The 20,089-nt window shown below is 45.4% G+C and overlaps 1 protein-coding gene across 3 annotated transcripts in view; it reads right to left on the bottom strand.

Annotated features, from left to right (window-relative positions):
- The window catches only part of LOC149303495 (rho guanine nucleotide exchange factor 40-like), a 39,682-nt gene extending 26,758 nt beyond the window's left edge, over nucleotides 1–12,924 (bottom strand). For all 3 annotated transcript variants that reach the window (XM_089479774.1, XM_089479775.1, XM_089479776.1), the window contains exons 1-3: nucleotides 12,819–12,924; nucleotides 3,884–4,081; nucleotides 783–2,556 (exon numbers count right to left, since the gene is read on the bottom strand). In XM_089479774.1, coding sequence (XP_089335900.1) covers nucleotides 783–2,556; nucleotides 3,884–4,081; nucleotides 12,819–12,827 — 1,981 coding nt within the window. In that variant the 5' untranslated portion in view covers nucleotides 12,828–12,924. The remainder of the gene's footprint in view (nucleotides 1–782; nucleotides 2,557–3,883; nucleotides 4,082–12,818) is intronic.
- Between the last annotated feature and the right edge of the window lie 7,165 nt (nucleotides 12,925–20,089).

Genomic DNA, 20,089 nt, shown 5'->3' with positions numbered 1-20,089 from the left:
TTCAGGTTGTGTCTTGTGGCTTTGAGTGAGGGAGCGGTTTTTGCAAAGGGTTGTGACATGGAGAGCCAGCAGCTTGGTTTGTCCAGGCCTCGTGATGTTTAGTAAGATGGCAAAAATGTTGGTTAAGGGGGGGGGGGGCGGGGGGCAGTTTAGACAGCCTAAGGAGATTCATTCTGCAGAGGATCAAATTTTGGGATTCAACCTGGCTAGCAGCAAGCAGTTTGCAATGGCAAACTGAGCTACATACACATTGGCACACCACCATCATAAACAATAGAATTAAAGTATTTTCATGCTGCTCCTCATCATATGGTAAAAAGGTAGCTTACCAAGTGTAATAATAATTTTTAAAATCCTAACAGAACTATATCCAATTAGAATAAACAGGCAAAAATACATGAGAACAGAAGCATTGCTTGGTTTGTTCCATCAAGTTAAAATGTCTTGGCAAACAGAGATCCGGATTTGAGGATGTATGCTTTAATTTCTCCTCTTTGGGGCATAGGCTTCAGATTGTGATTCTGCTTAAAAACAAAGTGCATACTTCCTGTGCCACTTAGTTTTTAAAGAAAAATATAGCTTTTTTGCCACTGCATCAGCCAAATTTGGCAGCATCGGGAGCAATGTTGACAAATGCTTGGATGCCAAATGCAACCTATGCATTTCCCACCTCTGCTTTAGATAATTGGGTTTTCTCTACATATTCTTTCCAGGAGCTATAAACATGGCAAAACATGGCCAGCTTCTAGGCCTACCAAGAAAATTCTCTGATACTGACTTACCTGTTAAAGCAAAGACACCAGATTGCAGAAGTGCCCAGTTCACAGACTGTCCAAGATGAGCCATGGGAGACAGTGAGGAATTCTCTGTTTTCTCTGGCCCTTGGTCAACTGCTACACTTGGAGGTTCCTCTGCCCCAGCAATACTTGGTTCATACATCTTTGGCAAATTAGTAAGTGTGGATTCATTAGTGCCAACTGTGAGGTCCTCTTCTCCCAAAATATGTCCTTTGGAATCATTCACTCTCTGTTCTGTGCTGCCAAGGCCCTGCTCCTCTGTGCCAATTCTTGGTTGACCAGCATCAACTGCAGCAGCCACCTCTTCAGTGCTAAGACCTTGGCCTTCTTGGTTGATAATCCTATCTCTGGTGCTGACACTGCTATCCCCCATGCCAACAGAACATTTTTCCATATTGTTCACTGGCTGGCTGTCGGCCACACTACATTCTCTGGTGCCAACAAGCAGTTCCTTGGTGCCAACACCCTCCTCTCCAGTGGCAAAATTCTGTTCTTCTGCAATACCATTTCTCTCCTGGTGGACATTACAATCAGCAACACTAACACAGCATTCTTCAATACTGGCAGCTTGTTCTGTGGTACCAGAGTTGGCTTCCCTGTTCCCACAATTCTGTTCTGCTGGGCTAATGCAAACTATCTCCTTCCCAGCTTCTTTTGTATCAGCAGCAGGTGTTGTTCCTTTACTAGCCAGATCACCCCCTTGTCTAGCTCTGCCACCACCAGCTCCTCTCCCAGCTCCCTTTTTTTTCCTGCGGTTTCCTTTGGCAGCACGTTTTGGTGTGGCCAAAACTTGAGACTGGTTTTCAATGCTGTCCACTCTGGAACAAACTGGATCTTGGTGACCAGATCCTGGCACCTCTGCTTTCCCCAGTCCCGCATCTTCAACAGCCCCCACAAAGATGTCAGGTCGTGTCTTATTTCCAGAAAGACTTTGATTTTGCTCTGGTTGTCCAGGACTCCAGTTTCCCATTGCCTTAGAGGTCCCTGACATTTGACCCAATACCAGGCTTGGACCGCCTCTCATCTGATTGATCCTGTCCCCCCGGATGCCACTTTCTTGACTAGACTTCTCTGCTTCCTGGGCTTTGGAGGCCTGACGCAAGGCAAAATTTTCCCCACACGCAGACTTATGGTGGAGCCAGGCCCGGTGACGCCTGTTCCGGCTCTTGCTGTGTCCTTTGCGGGCAGGCATGGTCTGAATTTGGTTACCACAAGGCTGCGGGATCCTGGCTGCCTGGTGAAGGGTAGGGCTGACCTCCAAGAGGTGAACGTATTCTCCCTCAGACTCACGGTTCTCTCCACCAGAATGGCGTCCGTCCCCAGGACTCCGGGCTCCCAACACCTCAGGAGCCAAATCCACAGGACAGCGCTGACCAACAATGAATCCGTCTTTGTGCACAAACTGGGGGTACACTAATTCTGGCCATGGCAGGCTCAACACTTTCTCCCCTGCTGCCAGTAGGCAGCGTTCCAGGCGTCCCACATGGCGTTCCTTGTTGATGCCGTTGAGCCACTCAACAGTGAAAAGAAAGGGATAGGAGTCAGGGGACACAGGCAGCTCCTGAACCCCACGGTGACCTTCTGGAGACAGGCACTTCAGTACCAGGCGTGGGGCACACTCCCGGTGAGGCACTACTTGTAGGTAGAAGTCACCAGGACAGAGACGTTGCCAGTGTAAGGAACCCAGCTGCACCAGGATTTTCTCATGAAGGCACAGTGGCCAACCCTCATGGCAAAACACAAAGCCGCTGTACTGGGCCTGAAGAGGAGGGAAAGAGAGAAGGAAAGGCCAAATGACACAAAGGACTGAAAAACTGTGTATCAAGAAATCAATGACATGTACAAACAATGCAAATTTGCACTATTATTATTTTTTAGTTTGCATAGTTCATTCTACTTCTGCCATCCTCACAGAGGGGCTAAGAGCCATGGCCAAGAGAAATACTGATCACCTGTCCATTCTTGGTACCAGGAATTTCCCCTGTTACATAATTTTTAAACTTACTTTCACCACCTTAAGGACTTGTACACAAAGGCTGAGGTGCTCAGAATGACAAATTCGACACTCTGTTTCTGCTATTGCATGGTACAGTCAAGAAATGCTTACAAATTATGTGTCACTGGGGTTAGGGGAGAGAAAAAAAAATCCAGGTTTTGGATTAATATGTCAAAGGGTTTTATAGACAATAAAAGCAACCCTTTACATGATACAAGCATGAAATGCATACAAATTATGTGTGGTAGGGGCAGAGAAACCCCAGTTTTTGAATTACTATTTCAAAGGGTTTTAAAAACAATAAAACCAACCCTGAAAGGAAAACCCACCCATATCTATCAGCACTTGGTTGATGGCCAGGACTGAGGAACGGTTTATGAGAAACAGAACAGAGTTAATACCCAGCCACATTCTAGAACTGAGTTCTAGCATCAAAGAAAATATTCACTTCAGTTTTGGGTGGGGAACCTGCTGCCTTCCAGATGGTGCTGGACTATAACATTCTCCCACTGTCCCTAGCTGAATGATGGTAGATGGTAGCACATACTTTCCAACAAAATCTAGAAGGAACACAGGCTCCCTATATCTGTTTTAGATCAGGTTGGAGAACTTTCATCTATCTCCTCAGATGTTTTGGATTATATGTGTATGTACCTTCAAGTCATAGGTCAAATTATGGTGACCCCATGATTTTCATAGGGTTTTCTTAGAGGTGGTTTTGCCAGTTCCTTCCTCTGAAATATTACTTATAGCACCTGGTATTCACTGACAGTCTCCCATCCAAGTACTAACCATGGCTGACCCTGCTTGGCTTCCAAGATCAGGCAGAATCTTGTGCCTTTAGGGTATTACAGCTCCCATAATCCCTACTGTTTGGAGCTACTGGGAGCTGAAGTTCAAGACATATGGTGGGAGGATAAATGTCGCCACTCCTGCTTTAAATCAATTTAAGCCTCCAACACCAGTCTGTCATGAGATTCCAGGATCAATGCCATGGAGGGTTTTCATCCTGCCCTGCAGCAGTGAGCTGGATTTCCCACTGAAGTGCTACTCCCAACTAAAAGAGAGCCAAACCGAGGCAGTAGCTCACACAGGCTTCACTTTGGATGCGAGACAGGATATGCTTGGCAGGGACAAGGAAGTCAAGGGTGTAGCGCAGGGCATCGTGTTGATACGTCCGCTCCAGCACCTCGAAAACCTGGCTCAGCAAAGTGGGGGCAGTGGCTTCAAAAGGGGGATACAAGGCGGCCAGCGTGCTCTGGACACATTCCTCCACTGGTTCAGGTTCCTGTAAACATAGGAAAATAGGAAAGACAAAGCATTTGCAGCTGGTTGACGATGGTTACCATCCAACAACTCCCTGCCCCCAACTGATCGTGCCCTCCCCAAACCTGCAGAGCCCTTTTTTTGCCCATAATGCCAGCAAAATCCTTGCAACATTAATTTTATAACAATCACCACTATCAAAAATTCCCACTAGCAGCACTGGTGTAATCTCATGGCCCGTCCTCATACAGGTGCAACATCTTTTCTCTTGTCCCCCCACCCTGCTCCAAATTTGTGATGGTGAGCTGGTGCCACGGCTTCTTGTTCTTGACCTTTTCCCATTTTTTCCTTGCTCAGCAAACTGACAGCACAGTTGGTCCATTCTGGTGACCTGGAGCAGCAACAGCCACCAGCACCATGGGCGCATCATGCGTCATGCCCAGAGGCAAGGCCACTGCCCTCTAGTGGCATGTCAAATGGGACAGAGCAGCAAGGAAATGCCAGCCAGGATGGGGCTTGGAGGAAGGGGCACAATGCATACATAGATCATCAGTGTGTTAAAAGAACAGGGGGCACAAGGGGGCGGTGAGAAAAAGAAAGCATTTGGGAAAGTGCCAAGGTCTGAGAACAGAGCAGCCTGAAGCTCCATCTGGAATACATTAGCGGCTGTGAGCTCATTCCTTCCGCAGCACCACCCAGCAAAGGAAATGGGGAGGGGGGGCAGAAAGAGAGAGAGAGAGAGGCAGATTCTAAGGGAAGGTGGCCAACAGTAAGAAGCAGCCATTGTGCTAAATCTTTCTATCGTACCTAATGAAGAGAAAAAAGCACAAGAAGACTTTTTGGATGGTGCCTACCAGTTGCATCAAATTCAAACCTAATTCTGGAATACCATTTTGAAATACTGTTTTGGGCTGCTTCTGGGTTTGTGTGTGTACGTGTGTGCATGCACAACAGCCCTGCTTTCTTGCCTTGTTGCCAGGATCTAGATCAAATGACTTTGCAAATGATTTTCCTTTGCTTTGCTTTGTTTTTGAAAGTTTTGTGAACACTACAGAGTCAGATTACAGTTTGATTGTACAGAGCACACACCACATGCAAATTTACATTATGGAAATGTGGGTGTATATTTTGTAGGAAGCAGGGGAATGATAGCTTCAAGCTAATCTTTAAAAACAACAACAAAAATTTGTGAGGCCAGGATAAAAGACAAGGGTGTGAAAGACTGCAGTTCATTAGCTTTTTCTTTCTTTCTGTATCTACTTCATCAATTTACATGTGCAATCTTCAAGGGCAGTTTACCAAAACCTCACTTAGGTTGCATCCACACTGCAGAAATTTGACACCAGTTTGACACCATTTTAATTGTCGTGGCTCAGTGTTATGGAATTCCGGGATATATAGTTTTGCAAGACATTTAGCCTTCTCTGTTAGAGTGTTCTGGTGCCATAACAAACTATAACTGCCAGGATTCCATAGCATTGAGCCATGGCATGTCAGACTGGATTATTTCTGCAGTGCGGTTGCAGCCAAAAAAGAGCATGCCCCTCACAAGTAGGGCCAAAAGGGCCTCGTGCAACTGTTTTTGATCTGTTTTAGCCTAAACACTCTTCCTTCTGGTCCCAAATAAGTAAAGGTTGAGCTTAACAAAATGGCAGGGAGGGAGCATTCCACCATACATATGGCTATAAAACATTTGGAGAAACAAACAAGCAAGCAAACAAGCAACTCTCAGCTAGTTGGAGTAAAGCCAGCTAGCAGAAGAAATCACAAATCCAAAATAGTGATGGCTCTGTATGAGACTCTATTCACAGCTCTGCAGCTTGAAACAATCTTCCTCAAGAGGTGTTGGACTACAATTCCCATCGCCTCTGTAGCTGTAGTCCAACACCTCTGGAAGGCCCAAGGTTGGGGAAGACTGGTTCTGCAGGACTGGAAGCTGAGGCTTTTTAAATCACAAGACAGGTACTCTACCACTCAGTGCTCCAAAAGATTCCAGACTACTCTCTTCCCATAAAGAACCCTAAATAAGACCACCTGGGGTTATTTTCCCACTACACAATTATAACACTTCAATTCCACTTTTAACTGTCATGGCTGCATCCTGTGAAATCCTGGGATTTGCTGTTGCTGAGTGTCTTCAGGCCATTTCTGACTTATGGCAACCCTAAGGGTTTTTCTGGGGCTGAAATTTGTATGACTTGCCCAAGGTCACCTAGTGGGTTTCCATGGCCAAACTCTGCTCTCCAAAGACATAGTCCAATGCTGCAACCCCTACACCACACTGGCTCTATCTGCAGTTTAGGGAGGCATATTTAGAGTTCACGAGAGCCAGCATGGCATAGTGATTTCAGTGTTGGACTGTGACTGGAGACCAGGGTTTAATTCCCTGCTTAGCCATGAAAGCCACTGGGTGACCTTGGGCATGCCACACGCTTTCAGCCTCAGAGGAAGACAATGGAGAAACTTCTCCAAACAAATCATACCAAGAAAACCCCCGAGGATCACGGTAAGTCGGAAATGACTTGAAAGCACACAACAATAACAATTTTGAGTTCACAGCCAGAGAGTTCAGGTGCCTCCCCAAATGATAAACCCCAAGATTCAACAGGATATTGTCAGGGCAGCTGAAGTGGAATCACAATGTGGTGTGAAAGGGTCCCCAGCTACTTTACAGAAAGCAATGCTAAGTCTCTCAGTACCTTAATTTCCACTTCTGAGATGCACAGCGTTTTTTAAAAAGGTGGAAAGTAATGTCTTCCTTACACATTCCCAAACCCTCCCTTCACCCCTACTTCAATCCTTTCAGCCACTTTTTGGAAGTGGGGTAGGAAAGTGCAAACTTGGAGACAGCCAAGTCTGAGGGAAAGTTTTATATCCCCGACAGGAAAAGGCAACCCCCCTTCCCAAGCAGACACTGGCAGGAGGCAGGAAGGCGTGGGGAGGCCCCTTCTTGGCTCAGCGTCCTGGAGGGTGTGCAAGACCGACGGTTCAAGCAAGAAGAGCCGCTGGAAGGAACCCACAGACAGCTGTCCTCCTCCAGTAAGATCACTGGTGGTATCTCAACCTTTAAACACAACCAGACACATAACTGACGCCTTCATATCTCCATGCTCCAGCTTGCATTCTCCAAACACGGGTCCTTATGAACAAACCTCGAAATCCTCCAACCAATAGGCCCTGTGACCATACTGGCCAGGCAAATCTATAGTCTGAAATTCAACTTTTCCAAGCTCTGATGCACACACACACACACACACACACACACACGAGGAAGGGAGAGAACAGCAGGGATGGAGGAACCCCCCCTAAGATATGCAGAAATATAAAGACATTTTAAAACATTTGTTTTTGTTAACCGCCTTTGAGTCGATCCCGACTCATTGGCAACGCTGTTGATGAGACATATCCAAGACTCCCTATTCTCGACTGCTCTGCTTAAATCATGTCAATTTATTCTCATGACCTCCTTAATAGAGTACATCCATCTAGCGAGAGGTCTTCCTCTCTTTCTACATCCCTCCACCTTTCTTAGCATTATTGTCTTTTTCAATTATTCATGCCTTCTCACGATGTGGCCAAAGTACGACAGCCTCAACTTCATCATCTTGGCTTCCAGGGACATTTCAGGCAGATCGGTTCAAGGGCCCATTTGTTTGTCTTTTTGACTGTCCACAATATCCTCAGCACTCTTTTCCAGCACCACATCTCACAAGAGGTTTTTTTTCTTGCCAGTTTTCTTCACTGTTTAACTCTTGCATCCATACGTGGCCATAAGGAATACAATGGCTTGTACAATTCTAACTTTTCGCTTAGTTGTATATCTTTACTCTTTAGGAACTTTTCTAGTTCTTTCATAGTGCCCTCCCCATTCCAAATCTTCTTCAGGTTTCCTGACTGCAGTCACCATTCTGATCTATGTTTGATCCAAGATATGAGTATTTTTACTATTTCTATTTCCTCATTATCTAGGTTGAATTTATGTAGACTCTGCCTTTGGGAAGGGTGAATTAAGGGAAAGGGGACTCCAAAAAAGCCCCCCAAAAATGTCTTTTCAGCAACAGCACACTTCAAATGAGCTTATACTTTTCCTCTCCACTTTCTTCATTGTCCAGCGTTCAAAATCATATAGTGTGGATGATTCTGACTCGGATATTTAATGATGTATCTTTACGTTTGAGGATCTTATCTGGTTCCTTCGCAGTTGCCTTTCCAAGTCTCAAACGTCTTTTACAATGCAATTTTTGTTGCAGACTCCAACAAAGGCTGCTGCCACATTGCAGCATTAATGCAATTTGACACCACTTTAATTGTAATGGCTCCATCCTATAGAATCCTGGTATTTCTAGTTTGTTGTGGCACCAGAGCACTCTAACAGAGAAGGCTAAATATCTTGCAAAACTATTGGTCCCAGAATTCCATAGCATTGAGCCATGGCGGTTAAAGCGGTGTCAAACTGCATTAATGCTGCAGTGTGGCAGCAGCCTTGGAAGCCATACTGACAACAGTTCAATTTTTATATTACAGACAGAGGTAGACATGTGATATGTTATAAATTCTAGTTCCTGAACAGCCCACATTAGACCCTTTCTGTTGCCCTAAAAGGCTGGTCAGACAGGGTACCTAATTTTTAAATTACATAGAACCTTGCCTTTTAGAGAAGAGCCCTGTACAGCTAGCAACAAACACAGCTGGCCTGATAGGAGGCAGCCAGGAAAACATTTCTGGAATTGTTCCTGTCTTTTGTGTTCCACCCAAAGCAATTCTCTCATTACATTATTTTGGCTAGATTGATCTCTAACAATTGCCACTTATCCACATCCGCCCCTAGTTCAATTGTTATCACCATAAGCACAAATCAGAATACTTGTTCCACACATTCCAGTGTACAAAAAAAGGAAAAAGCTCCAGGAAAGCTGATTGGAAGACCCAATTCCTAATGACTAAATGCTTACAACAAGACTGGTATAGGCAAGACTGGTATTGGCTGGTGCAGTGGTTTGAGCATTGGCCTATGACTATGGAGACCTGAGTTCAAATCCCTGCTCAGCCACAAAAACTCACTGGGTGAGCCTGGGCAAATCACACTCTCCCAGCCTCAGAGGATGGTGATAGCAAACCTCCTCTGAAGAAACTTACCAAGAAAACCCCATGATAGGGTTGCCATATGTCAAAAAAGACGTTAAGGCACACAACAACAAGATGCCTTCAGTGTCCCTTTTTGCCCTGGTTGCCCAATTCCAGATCTTGCTGCCTCCCTGCTCCCTTGCCCAATAATTAGCAATGGGGCTCCATCCTGGCAAAGCCTATCAAAGTGCATATGCCAATGGAAATGAGGGTGATACCAGTATATGTCACCAATAGGATCTTGACCTATGTAGGCTCCTTGGAGCAATTTAGAGGAAGACTGAAGTGAAATGTATTTAATGTACATAAGGAATGTGTTCAGACCTGGTTGTGGTTGCTTGACAGAAAGAATACATTTTGGAAAACATCTTTGCCAGATTATTATCTCTACTGCATTTTTTAAAGAAAATTCAGTATGTATTACATACACTGCTATAACAATCCTTACAACAAATAATTATCCCCATAGTAGCAATGTATGACTGAGTCTGAGACAGAACAAGAGAGCAGGTTTGCCTAAGACAGAAGAAAGCAACTTCCAGACACTGGACTACAATTCCCACCATCCTTGCTATTGACTATGCTAGTCAGGGTGGATAAGAATAGCTAGCCAGCTGCCAACAGCATCTGGAGGATCACAGATCACCTAATATGACTGAGATTCAAATGTAGGGATGGTCTAGTTCACAACTCTGTCACTTAGCCACTATGCTGCATCTCACAGGGGCTCATCTCAAATAAAATATGGCTTGGATTGAGCCCCAATTTTGATCAAGTTCACACATGCATGATGCTCATCATTGAGGGACTGTGCATGTTATGTGATGACTTGGAATTTGTGAAAAATCCATCAGACAGCAAATCCCAAAAGCACAGCTCAGCCCATTTACTAAGGCAGGGTTGGGCAAACCACAGGCTTGCCGGACCTACTTTGCTTACGACTAGAACCCTGCAATCCACAAACCAAAGCCAGGTGCAAAAGACCTATACTGAGAATCAGGGAATCCCAAGCTCATGAATTTATTTTATGTACCAGAACTGAGCCAGTGTGATGTAGTGGTTATGAGTGTCAAGACTAGGACACTGGGAGACCAGGGTTCGAATTTTCACTCGGCCATGGAAACCTACTGGTGATCTTGGGCAAGTCACACTCTCTCAACCTCAGAGGAAGACAATGGCAACCCCCTTCTGAACAAATTCTGCCAAGAAAACCCCCATGATAGTTCACTTTAGGGTTGCCATAAGTCACAACTACAGAACTGAATGGAATTCAGATCCCGTCCCCAAATTTTTCACCCAGTTATTTTGCACCCTCTTCATTTTTAAAAGTTTAATTTAGGGTGGGGGATCCTTACTGCTTACATTGTTAAAAATCTTGATTTACATTCTTTACAATCTAGTGCAAATTGATCAGAGAGCTCCCATCACTTCTAGATCTACCCACTACGCACTGGTATTCAAGGAAGCCAGGTTATAGCAAATCTTCAAAGGTTTGATACTTAAAGAGTTTACTCATCAATGTATGGGGGAAATCAACTTGCATTTCTCAGGTAATCATCTGCTCCCCCTTTTTCCTATTTTTCAAACAGTAGTAGTAACAGCCTTGTCTAAGAATTGCCTAGCCTGGTTCACATCAAAGCATCATGTTGTTCCTCCATTCCACTCCACTCCACTCTCCTCCCTATTAGCAGTAGATAGTCTGCACAGCTACACTGTGCAAAGCAGTGGGAGATAGATACATAATTCAGCAGCATTTTTTTATGATCATGGAAGCTTTAGAAACTTGCAGGAAAAATGGTTTCTTGTATGACTAAGGAGAGATCACCTGCTGTGTCCTTTTCCTCTTTAGGTTAGGTAAATCAAAGTCCACCGACATGCATCCTGCTGCTTCCTAGCCTGACTTTTGTGCAAAATCTTCCTCTTTCTGTTGCTCTTAGTAAATATTGCCTGAATTGTTGTTTTAAACAGAGAATGTAGGGGGGGGGGGAATTACTGATCATGGTCCCTACTTCTGAAATATATCAGTCAGGCAATCAATTGTTTATTGTATTTGACTAAAAGCCATTACATTCTGAAATATATAAAAAGTGTATCCATTCTTCCCAGGCAGCTATTCTGGGAAGAATATTCTTAAATGCTGTATAGAAAAAGTATGCCCATTCTTCCCAGCCACATGAAAGCTATTACTACCACATATCCAATACAGTATCTTGCAGAAGCATTTACCCCCCCCCCCCCTTTGACGTTTCCACACATTATTGCATTACAGCCTGGAACTGGAATGGATTCAACGGGGTTATTAGTACTTGACATACACAAGATCATTCAATGCTGTGAAAGAACAAAATATTTTTACTGCACCACAGAAGTGAAGTAACCAAAACAAACCAGCTTTTGGGTAACAAGGGCAATTAAATCCCTTTCAGGCTGTAAACACAACAAAATGTGGGGAAAGGGAGTGAATACTTCAATGAAGCATTGTAGCAGTGAGCTCAAGGTGGCACAGATGGTATTCCCAATGCCCACTTCATCCTCACAACAACCCTGTGAGGTCAATCAGGCTGAGAAAGTAACTGACCCAAGGCCACCCAGTCAGTTTTCATGGCCCTGTGGTGACTTGAACATGATTTTCCAAGTTCCAGTGCATCACCATCACCACATCGCCTGGCTCTACATAGCTATAGAAGTATTAAAAACCTCAGCAAGTTTGTTGAGCCCCAGCTAAACAAGGGCAGGAAGAACATTTCTGCAAGGACTGTATTTGGATATGTGTGTGATTTTATACAATTTATGTAGAAACCAGCACTCACAGTTTAAATTCTTGTACCCTATAACTGCAGTATCAGCGTCATGTTTTAGTGATCAACATGTTCTATTTTTTAAGGCATCTCCCCAACAAAAATCCCTTTAGCTTGAAATGTAAGATTTGGTATTTTCTATTCAAAGGATGCATGATACTTATGAGGGGTAGCAATCTTGCTGTTTTTGATGGTTTGTGTTCCCCTTCCCATGTGTTCTGCATTAGAAAATGCCACCGCAGTCTCAGATACTGCTGCTGGGCTATCCCTGAAATGACAGCTGTCTCTACTGATTAGGGCCAGCCCCATCATTAGACAGAGTGAAACAATCACTGCTAGCAATAGTTGCAATGGGTGCTGGTAACACACATGGATACATATCAGGCACATTCATATTAGCCATTCTCTGTTGGCAGTAGTTTTCATGAGAATAGCTGGGATGGAAGAATGGGCATGCTTTCTCCATCAGTGGTTCCTAACCTTTTCCTATGCCCCACACCCCTATGAAATATTTGATTGATGTTCACATCCCCTACAAAAGTAATATCACATTTGAAGATGAAGAAGTCTAATTTCTGATTTTTAACCAGAAATTAAACTACAAATAATACTGCGTTTAAGCAAATTGACTGCGATCCACAGATCTGCCTATAGATTCAGGTAATTCCAAAATTTTGTCTTGACTCACAAAAGAAAACTGAATTTAGATTCACATAAGTATCTGTGTCACACCCCGTGAAATCCCATCTCACATACCCTGGAGGTGTGGGCACCCCAGGTTAGGAACCCCTGTTCTACGTATTCTAGGAATGAGGACAACTATGGTAAATTTCTTACCCTAGCCATTTATCCTGTGCCGGCCCTTGCTATTCCACTTTCTTGAAGGTCAGCTTGTCTTGTACAGCACAAACTAGCCTCTTACAGTCAAGTGTTATGGAAGATGCTTTCCTGTTCCCGCAGCTGATGAAAGATTCTGCAACCAGCCCAGTTGGATTCTGTATGTGGAATTAAAGGAGGCAACAGTTTGCCCTTCACTTCGGTCAGACAGCAAATTATCTTGAGACAGACTTGCCACGGATGCTTGCTTGTGTAGAAAAATAATTTGCTCTATGACAAGCAATGAAGGGGGTTGAAAAATTACCTGTAAACCACCCTCCTGAACAAATGCAGTGGTTTTTCTTTTCAGGTAGTTCTTTACCATCATTTCTAGCTTGCACATAACTGGATTTACGAGTAAAAGCATGAGACTCTCACCTCCTTATATAAGGTGTAACTATGCACAGAAGAATAGGAAATTTATTTTATACAAGTCCATACTCCTTGTCTGCTTCTTCCAAAGCTGCCTTCTGGCTAGCCAGTAGATTTCTAGGATCTCTGGCCCAAGTTCTCCACCTCACTGACACATATGCATAGTACTCAAAGCCAGCCAAGGCTTTAGGTATAAGGCACACAAAACAAAACTGCAACAACCACTTTTCCCTATCCCTAGAGAGGAGGGAGAACCCTAGTAATTTGCTGCTCTTTTGTTGTGGTTGTGTGCCTTCAAGTTTTTTCCAAGACATGGTGACCCAAAGGCAAACCTATCAGAGTGGTTTTCTTGGCAGGTTTCTTCAGAGGGGGTTTGCTATAGCCATCTTCTGCTCTCTCAGTCAGCACAGGGTTAGAGCCAGCCCTGCAATTGCTCTACCGGGAATTTTGATCCCTTCTGATTAAGCAGGAACTTCCAGTTCAGACCATTTGTTTTTAAAATGAGTTGGGAAACAAGGTACCCAACGCCAAGGAGGCCTTCACTATCACACTCTGTCCCATTAGAGAGAGAGATTCAGCTGGGAGCCACATAGGATATCATCAGACCCGGAGGAAAGGCCCTTTATTGTGAGTTTGGGGCAGGGGACACCTTCACTCAGGTCAAACTACACATTATACAAAAAAGTATATGCACCAACTGCCACTTCTTCTAAAACTAAGGTCCAGTCCAAAGCACATTGCAGAAATAATCCAGCTTGAGACTGTTTTAACTGCCCTGGCTCATTGCTAAGGAATCCTGAAAATTGTAATGTATTATGATACCTGAGCTCTCTGAACAGAGAAGGCTAAATATCTCACAAGTGATTTCAGGAAGAGGCAAACTGGATCAGATCCTTCCCTCGGTCAGCATTTTTCATCATTTGCCATGGCTCCATCCTACAGAATCCTGGGATTTGTGAAGCATCAGCATTCTTTGGCAAAGAGGACTAAAGACCCTAAAAACCTTAAAATCCCAGAATTCTGTAGGATGGCGCTACAGCAATTAAAGTGGTGCCAAACTGTATTATTTCTGCAGTGTAGATGCAAAATTTGTCTTATGCTCATCAGGGGAGGGCTTTCCCCCATCTCACCACCCTGCCAGGCCTGACTGGTGAGGAAACAGGAGAAAGCCTTCTTGGTGGATGCTCCTAAGCTTTGGAATTCCCTCTGGAGAGAGGTTCCAGTCTGCTCTCTCTCTGCTGTCTGTTTGCTGGAAGGCAAAAAGACATTCCTGTTTAAACAGACCTTCAGACTTAATTGACCAGTGCAGAGGGAAATGCAACCTTACGATTTTCAGTATGCAATATGTATTTAATTGTTTTAAGTATTTTAATGCTAATGACTTAAAAGCTTTAATTGGATTACAGTTTAAGGCCTTTTTTAAAACTTGTGTACTCCGCATTGTTTTAGATGTGCTGTTTTAAGCTGCTTTGAGTCCCATTTGGGGGGTATAAATCATAAAAATTAATAAAATAATAAAAATAATTTGGGGAGAAAAATACATTTTGGACAACGATTTCACAGAATTCCTCAGCTAGAAACCATGCCAGCTGGGAATTCTTGCAATTGTGATTCAAAGAGTAACTTTCCCAAGCTCTGGTCTTTCACCCATACACTGTAGGTGCAAATGGGAAGGAAAATGGCTGGCAGGGAAGGAAAGATTTGGAGTGGGAAAAAGACCAACAAGGAGAAAAAACCTATTCCATTGCTTCTTTGCTCCATATGCTTGTACACTGCACTTCGAACATGGTTACAGAGCAGACCATAAAAGCCTAATGTGATTAAATATGAGTGTATGTTTGGTTGCCTCCGCCACGCACACGCAATCTGTTTTTCCTTAGACAAACCAGCTGTTTGGAGTTTTGTTGCACGTATTTATATATAATATGTAGCCTGACCTTTTTCTTTCTTTCCTTTCCTTTCCTTTCCTTTTTTCTTTTATGCAGGGGGGCTGCATGTGTGTTTTAAACTGAGCGCACCTCCAGATGAATGTTATGTGAATATTATGTGTAATATTGACACATGTGTTGAGTTAAATGTTGAATTTACTTAAGCAAACTGTCCTTTCCTTATAAACTGTTAAAATATGAATGCACATGAGCATGTGAATGAAAATACGCACACTAAAAACACAAAACATTTGTATACATATACTACGTCAAGGGGGGGGGCAACAACATCCACAAGCAAAGGTAAAAGGGATCCTAAGGGTAAAAACATTTAGTACCATTGTATTATACCTATGGGTAATACAGCTCAGTATCTTACACTGAAGTTACTACAGTGTAAAATGCTAAGTGGTGTGGTACCCATTGACTAACTTTCCCTCTCTATGTGTATATATATAAGTACGTGCTTTCAAGGCAAGAAATAACCCAGTTTGACACCACTTTAACGGCCATGGCTCCATGCTATGGAATTCTGGGAAATGTACTTTGTTGTGGCACCAGAGTAATGCTTTGTGCCACAACAAACTACAGTTCCTAGAATTCCACATGGCTGAGCCATGGCAGTTAAAGCAGTGTTAAACCAGGTTATTTCTGCAGTGTGGATGCAGCCTATGTCACCTGTCAACTTATAGTCACCCCATCAATCTCTAGGGCTTTCTTTGGCAAGGAATACTCTGCAGTGCTTTGCCTTCCTTTTAAATGCAGCTTCCAGCCCTAGACTGCAAGAATCTGAAATCCCCCGAAAGGTCCCTTGCTCCATATTTTGCTTCTGCCGCAGATCTCTCCTTGGCAGCCAGCTTTTCAAGAGCAAAAGCACTCCTTGCCGCCTTCCCCTGAACAATTCAAGGCATGTCCCTCCTGATGGCATCAGGGTTGGCATCAATGCCTTTGGGTCTGAAAGAGACAGGCAGAAAATCTTGTTCAAGGGCAGGGAAGAAAGCAGAAGGCAGGGAGGAGGCTGATGGTGGTCTCTAACCCGTTTCACTTCACTAGTCAGCAAACAGAAAAAAGGAAAGTCGGGTTGAAGCTTGCCTTGTGGAGAAGCCGCACAGCCTCCTCTATTCCGTGTTAATGAATCGGTGCTTTAAAAGAAGGACTGAATCCCAACTAGGAGCTCGGGGCTTCCTTCATCGAAAAGCAGGCATTCACCAAAAAGAGTGGCGGAGGGAGGAGGCCTGGCAGGGAGCGGTGCTTGGGCTCCTCCGGGGAAAGGCTCAGCCGGAGCTCCGCAGGGCAGTCCCTCTTGCCTTCTCCCCGTCTAGGGCTGGCGATGCCTGCCTTCCAAGAGCACCCGCCTCAGGCTGACAGCCTTCCAAGAGTTGTGCCCAACTCTCAGCCCTCTCCAGACAGACGATTCTGGGGCTGGGGAGGAGGATGGCTTCCTTCCCACAGGACTCCAGCCGAAAAGGAGGTCTGAGGACTCAGCAGCAGGGCTTTCCTTCCCAAGCGCCCAGCTCTGCCCCCTTCCAGCACTGCCCCGGCATCGAAGATGCCCCCTCCCCAGTCGCCCAAGTCCTCCCCTGGCAAGCCATGCCCTCCTTCTCCCATGCCCTCCTCCTGCCCGTCCTTCAAGAGGGGCCCTTTGGCCTTGCCATGCCCAGCCCTCGCCCCCTTCCCAGCCCGGAGCCAAAGGCACAGCAGGGGCTCACCATGGCGCTGGAGCTGCTGCCTCCGCCGCTGCTGCTGCCTCCCTCCAGACTGGCCTCCCAGCCCCTTCCTCCCTGGCAGGACTCCCGCCTGGCTCCCTCCCGAGGCCCAGGATCCCCGCCTGCAGCTGCGCTCCCTCCTGACTGAGCCCGGCTGCCTCTTCGCTTGGCCAAGGGCACCTGGAGGCAGACCAGGCGACTGCGGCAGCGGAGGAGGAGGAGGAGGAGGAAGGCCCTGGCCTCCGCCTGCCCGCCTTGCCCTTGAGAGGAGCCCCTGCCCTCCTCTGGCCATCTGGCCTGCTGGCCTCTGCCCTGCCTTCTCCAGGGTCCTCCTGCAGAGTCAGGCCCACCCCTCCCTTTCTTGCCTTCCTTTGCCCTCTGCCTTGCCTCTTCTCAGGACTCCTGCTTTCTCGCAATGTGGCCAAAGGACAACAGCCTCCCTTTGCTCCACTTCGACTCATGGCCAACCCTGGCCAGCAGAGCTCTGCTCAGGTCCTGCCGGCCCAGGCCTATGGCTGCCCTGGTTGAGCCTCTGGTCTTCCATTCTTGCAGCAGTCCTACGATCCTGGTCTTTTCCATGGATTTCTGCCTTCCTATGATGTGGCCAAAATAGGAGAGCCTCAGTTTAGTGGACCTCAACTCATGTTCAACTCATATTTAGCCTGTTTAAAGACCTCCAAGGAGGGAGACTCCACTACACTCCAAGGGAATGTGCTCCACTGTCAAACAGCCCTTATTGTCAGGAGGAAGTTCCTCCTAATGTTGAGCTGGAATCTCTTTTCCTGGAGCTTGCATCCATTGCTCCATTGGGTCCTGTTCTCTGGAGCAGCAGAAAACAAGCTTGCTCCCTCCTCAATATGACATCCCTTCAAATATTTAAACAGGGCTATCATATCACCTCTTAACCTTCTCTTCTCCAGGCTAAACATCCCCAGCTCCCTGAGTCCCTCTTCACAGGACATGGTTTCCAGACCCTTCACCATTTCAGTCGCCCTCCTTTGGACACGCTCCAGTTTCTCAATGTCCTTTTTGAATTGTGGTGCCCAGAACTGGACACAATATTCCAGGTGGGGCCTGACCAGAGCAGAATAGAGTGGCACTATTACTTCCCTTGATCTAGACTTATACTTTTCATTTCCTAGCATTATTGTCATTTCTAATGATTCATGCCTTCCGATGATGAGGCCAAAGTAGGACAGCCTCAGTTTATTCGACTTCAACTCACGGTGACCCTGCATGTTGACATCTCCAAGACTCCCTGTCCTTAACATCTCAGCTCAGGTCCTGCAGGCTCAGGACCCTAACTCCCAAACTGAGTCTAGCCACCTGGCATGAGGTCTTCCTCTCTTTTTACATCCCTCTACCTTTCCCAGCATTATTGTTTTTTTCTAATGAGTCCTGCCTTCTCATGATGGGGCCAAAGGACGACAGCTTCAATGTAGTCATCTTGGCTTCCAGGGGGAGTTCAGGCTTGATCTGTTCTTAGTACTGTCATTAAATGTAGCGGCATCAACTGCAGGAAGGGCATGTATGTAGCCCTCCTGCTCCCTCATGCCAGAGCTTTCTCTCCTAGGAGGAAGCCTCAGGATGGAATAGTTGGGCATGCATGCACCCTTCCTGCTACTCTGTCTACAGGCTTTCTCCCTGGAGAGGAAGCACAGGATGGAACAGCCAGGAAAGGAGCATTTGCACCTGTCCTGTCCCCCCATCCTCAGGCTTTCTCCCCTGGAAGGAAGCCCAGGGATGGAGCAACTGACAAGAGCGCATGTGTGCCCCTCCTGCATCGAAGTGGGCAAAGGGCCCAACTGGGTGTCACTCCTCTTCCATGGATGTTGCCCCTCTTCTGAATGTCATCCAGTGTGGTCCATACCCCCGGCACCCACCCCCAATGATGCCACTGTCTTTTCCAGGACCCATTTGTTTGTCTTTTGGGCTGTCAAGTATCCTCAGCCCTCTTCTCCAGCACCACATCTCAGATGAGTTGATTTTCTTCCTATCATCACTCTCCAACTCTCACATCTGTACATGGTGATGGGGAATACAATGGTTCGTACAGTCCTCACTTTATGGTCTTATCCATTGTGGCTTTACACTTTATGGACTTGTCCAGTTCTTTCATAACTGCCCTTCCGAGTCCTTACATAAATCTCAAAGGCTACTCAAGCACTTGCCAGGATCAGCAAGGCTCAGGTTTTCGTCCAAAGAAGAGGGTGCCTCTGAGGTTTTGCAGAGTGTCTTTCTGTCAGAGCACAGACAAGAATGACAGACACATCCAGCCTTGGGAAGCAAGGCTGCCAGGCCAAAGGGCTTGTACTTGCAAGGCAGCTTAGAGACACACAGCAGGCCTTCTCGGAAACAAAGGCATTAGTTACTTTTCCCACTAAAATTGGAAGAAATGGTTTCAAATAAGGTACAAGTTCAGAGTGAATATTTGGGGAATGCTACTTTCAAATGGCTTCTCAGTAGCATTTAATTTCTCTGGGAAGGCACAGAATGCCCCTTATCTTTGGGGATAGACCCATGAGCAACTCCCCCCCCCTCAACAGCTATATAGATGGCATGGTTTGTTTAAAATGGGGAAGAGATCTGAGTAGAACTTGTGGGTTTCATTAAGAGCCTTCCTACCTTTCCTCTCATCATTCAAGCACCACTTGTGTAGTTAAATTTAAGCCAGATGCTTGGTCGGGTGGCCAGATGAAAAAACAATACAAAACCTAGGCTTTCCATAGTTGTGCAGAAGAGGGAATTTTAGTAGTAGTTAGCACCTGCAGAATAAATGTCTCCCCCCCCCCGCCCCACCTCCCTCTCTCTCTCTCTCTCTCTCTCTCTCTCTCTCTCTCAAACAGAGGCAGAGTCCTGTTCTTTTTCACCAATCTGAGTCAGAAAAGGAACAGGCCTATGTACCTAGGCAGAGCGCCATCATGAGTAATCATAACCAGACCCCTACTTGGAGAATTTGAGATTAGGGTCTCCAGGGCATGATTTCAAAAGAGAGTTTAGCCACAACACGTCTGCTGTTTAGTTATTTACTTCATGTCTTTCCTTTCTCAAAATACCAGGACCTCAGTTACATACAGAACTAAGAAAACAGATACAGCTAAATGACACCAGTTAAAATATTAAAATATAATTTTAAACATTGTTATAATGAAACAACAGTCAAATTAAAAACAGTTTAGACATTCATCAACAAAAAACAGAAATAAAATCCTACTCTCTTAGGCTA

Source organism: Sceloporus occidentalis, unplaced genomic scaffold (genome assembly GCF_023333645.1).
Source record: "Sceloporus occidentalis isolate IW3139 unplaced genomic scaffold, rSceOcc1.0.p SCAF_14, whole genome shotgun sequence".
Classification (NCBI taxonomy): domain Eukaryota; kingdom Metazoa; phylum Chordata; class Lepidosauria; order Squamata; family Phrynosomatidae; genus Sceloporus; species Sceloporus occidentalis.
This window is presented reverse-complemented; position numbering and strand designations above follow the sequence as displayed.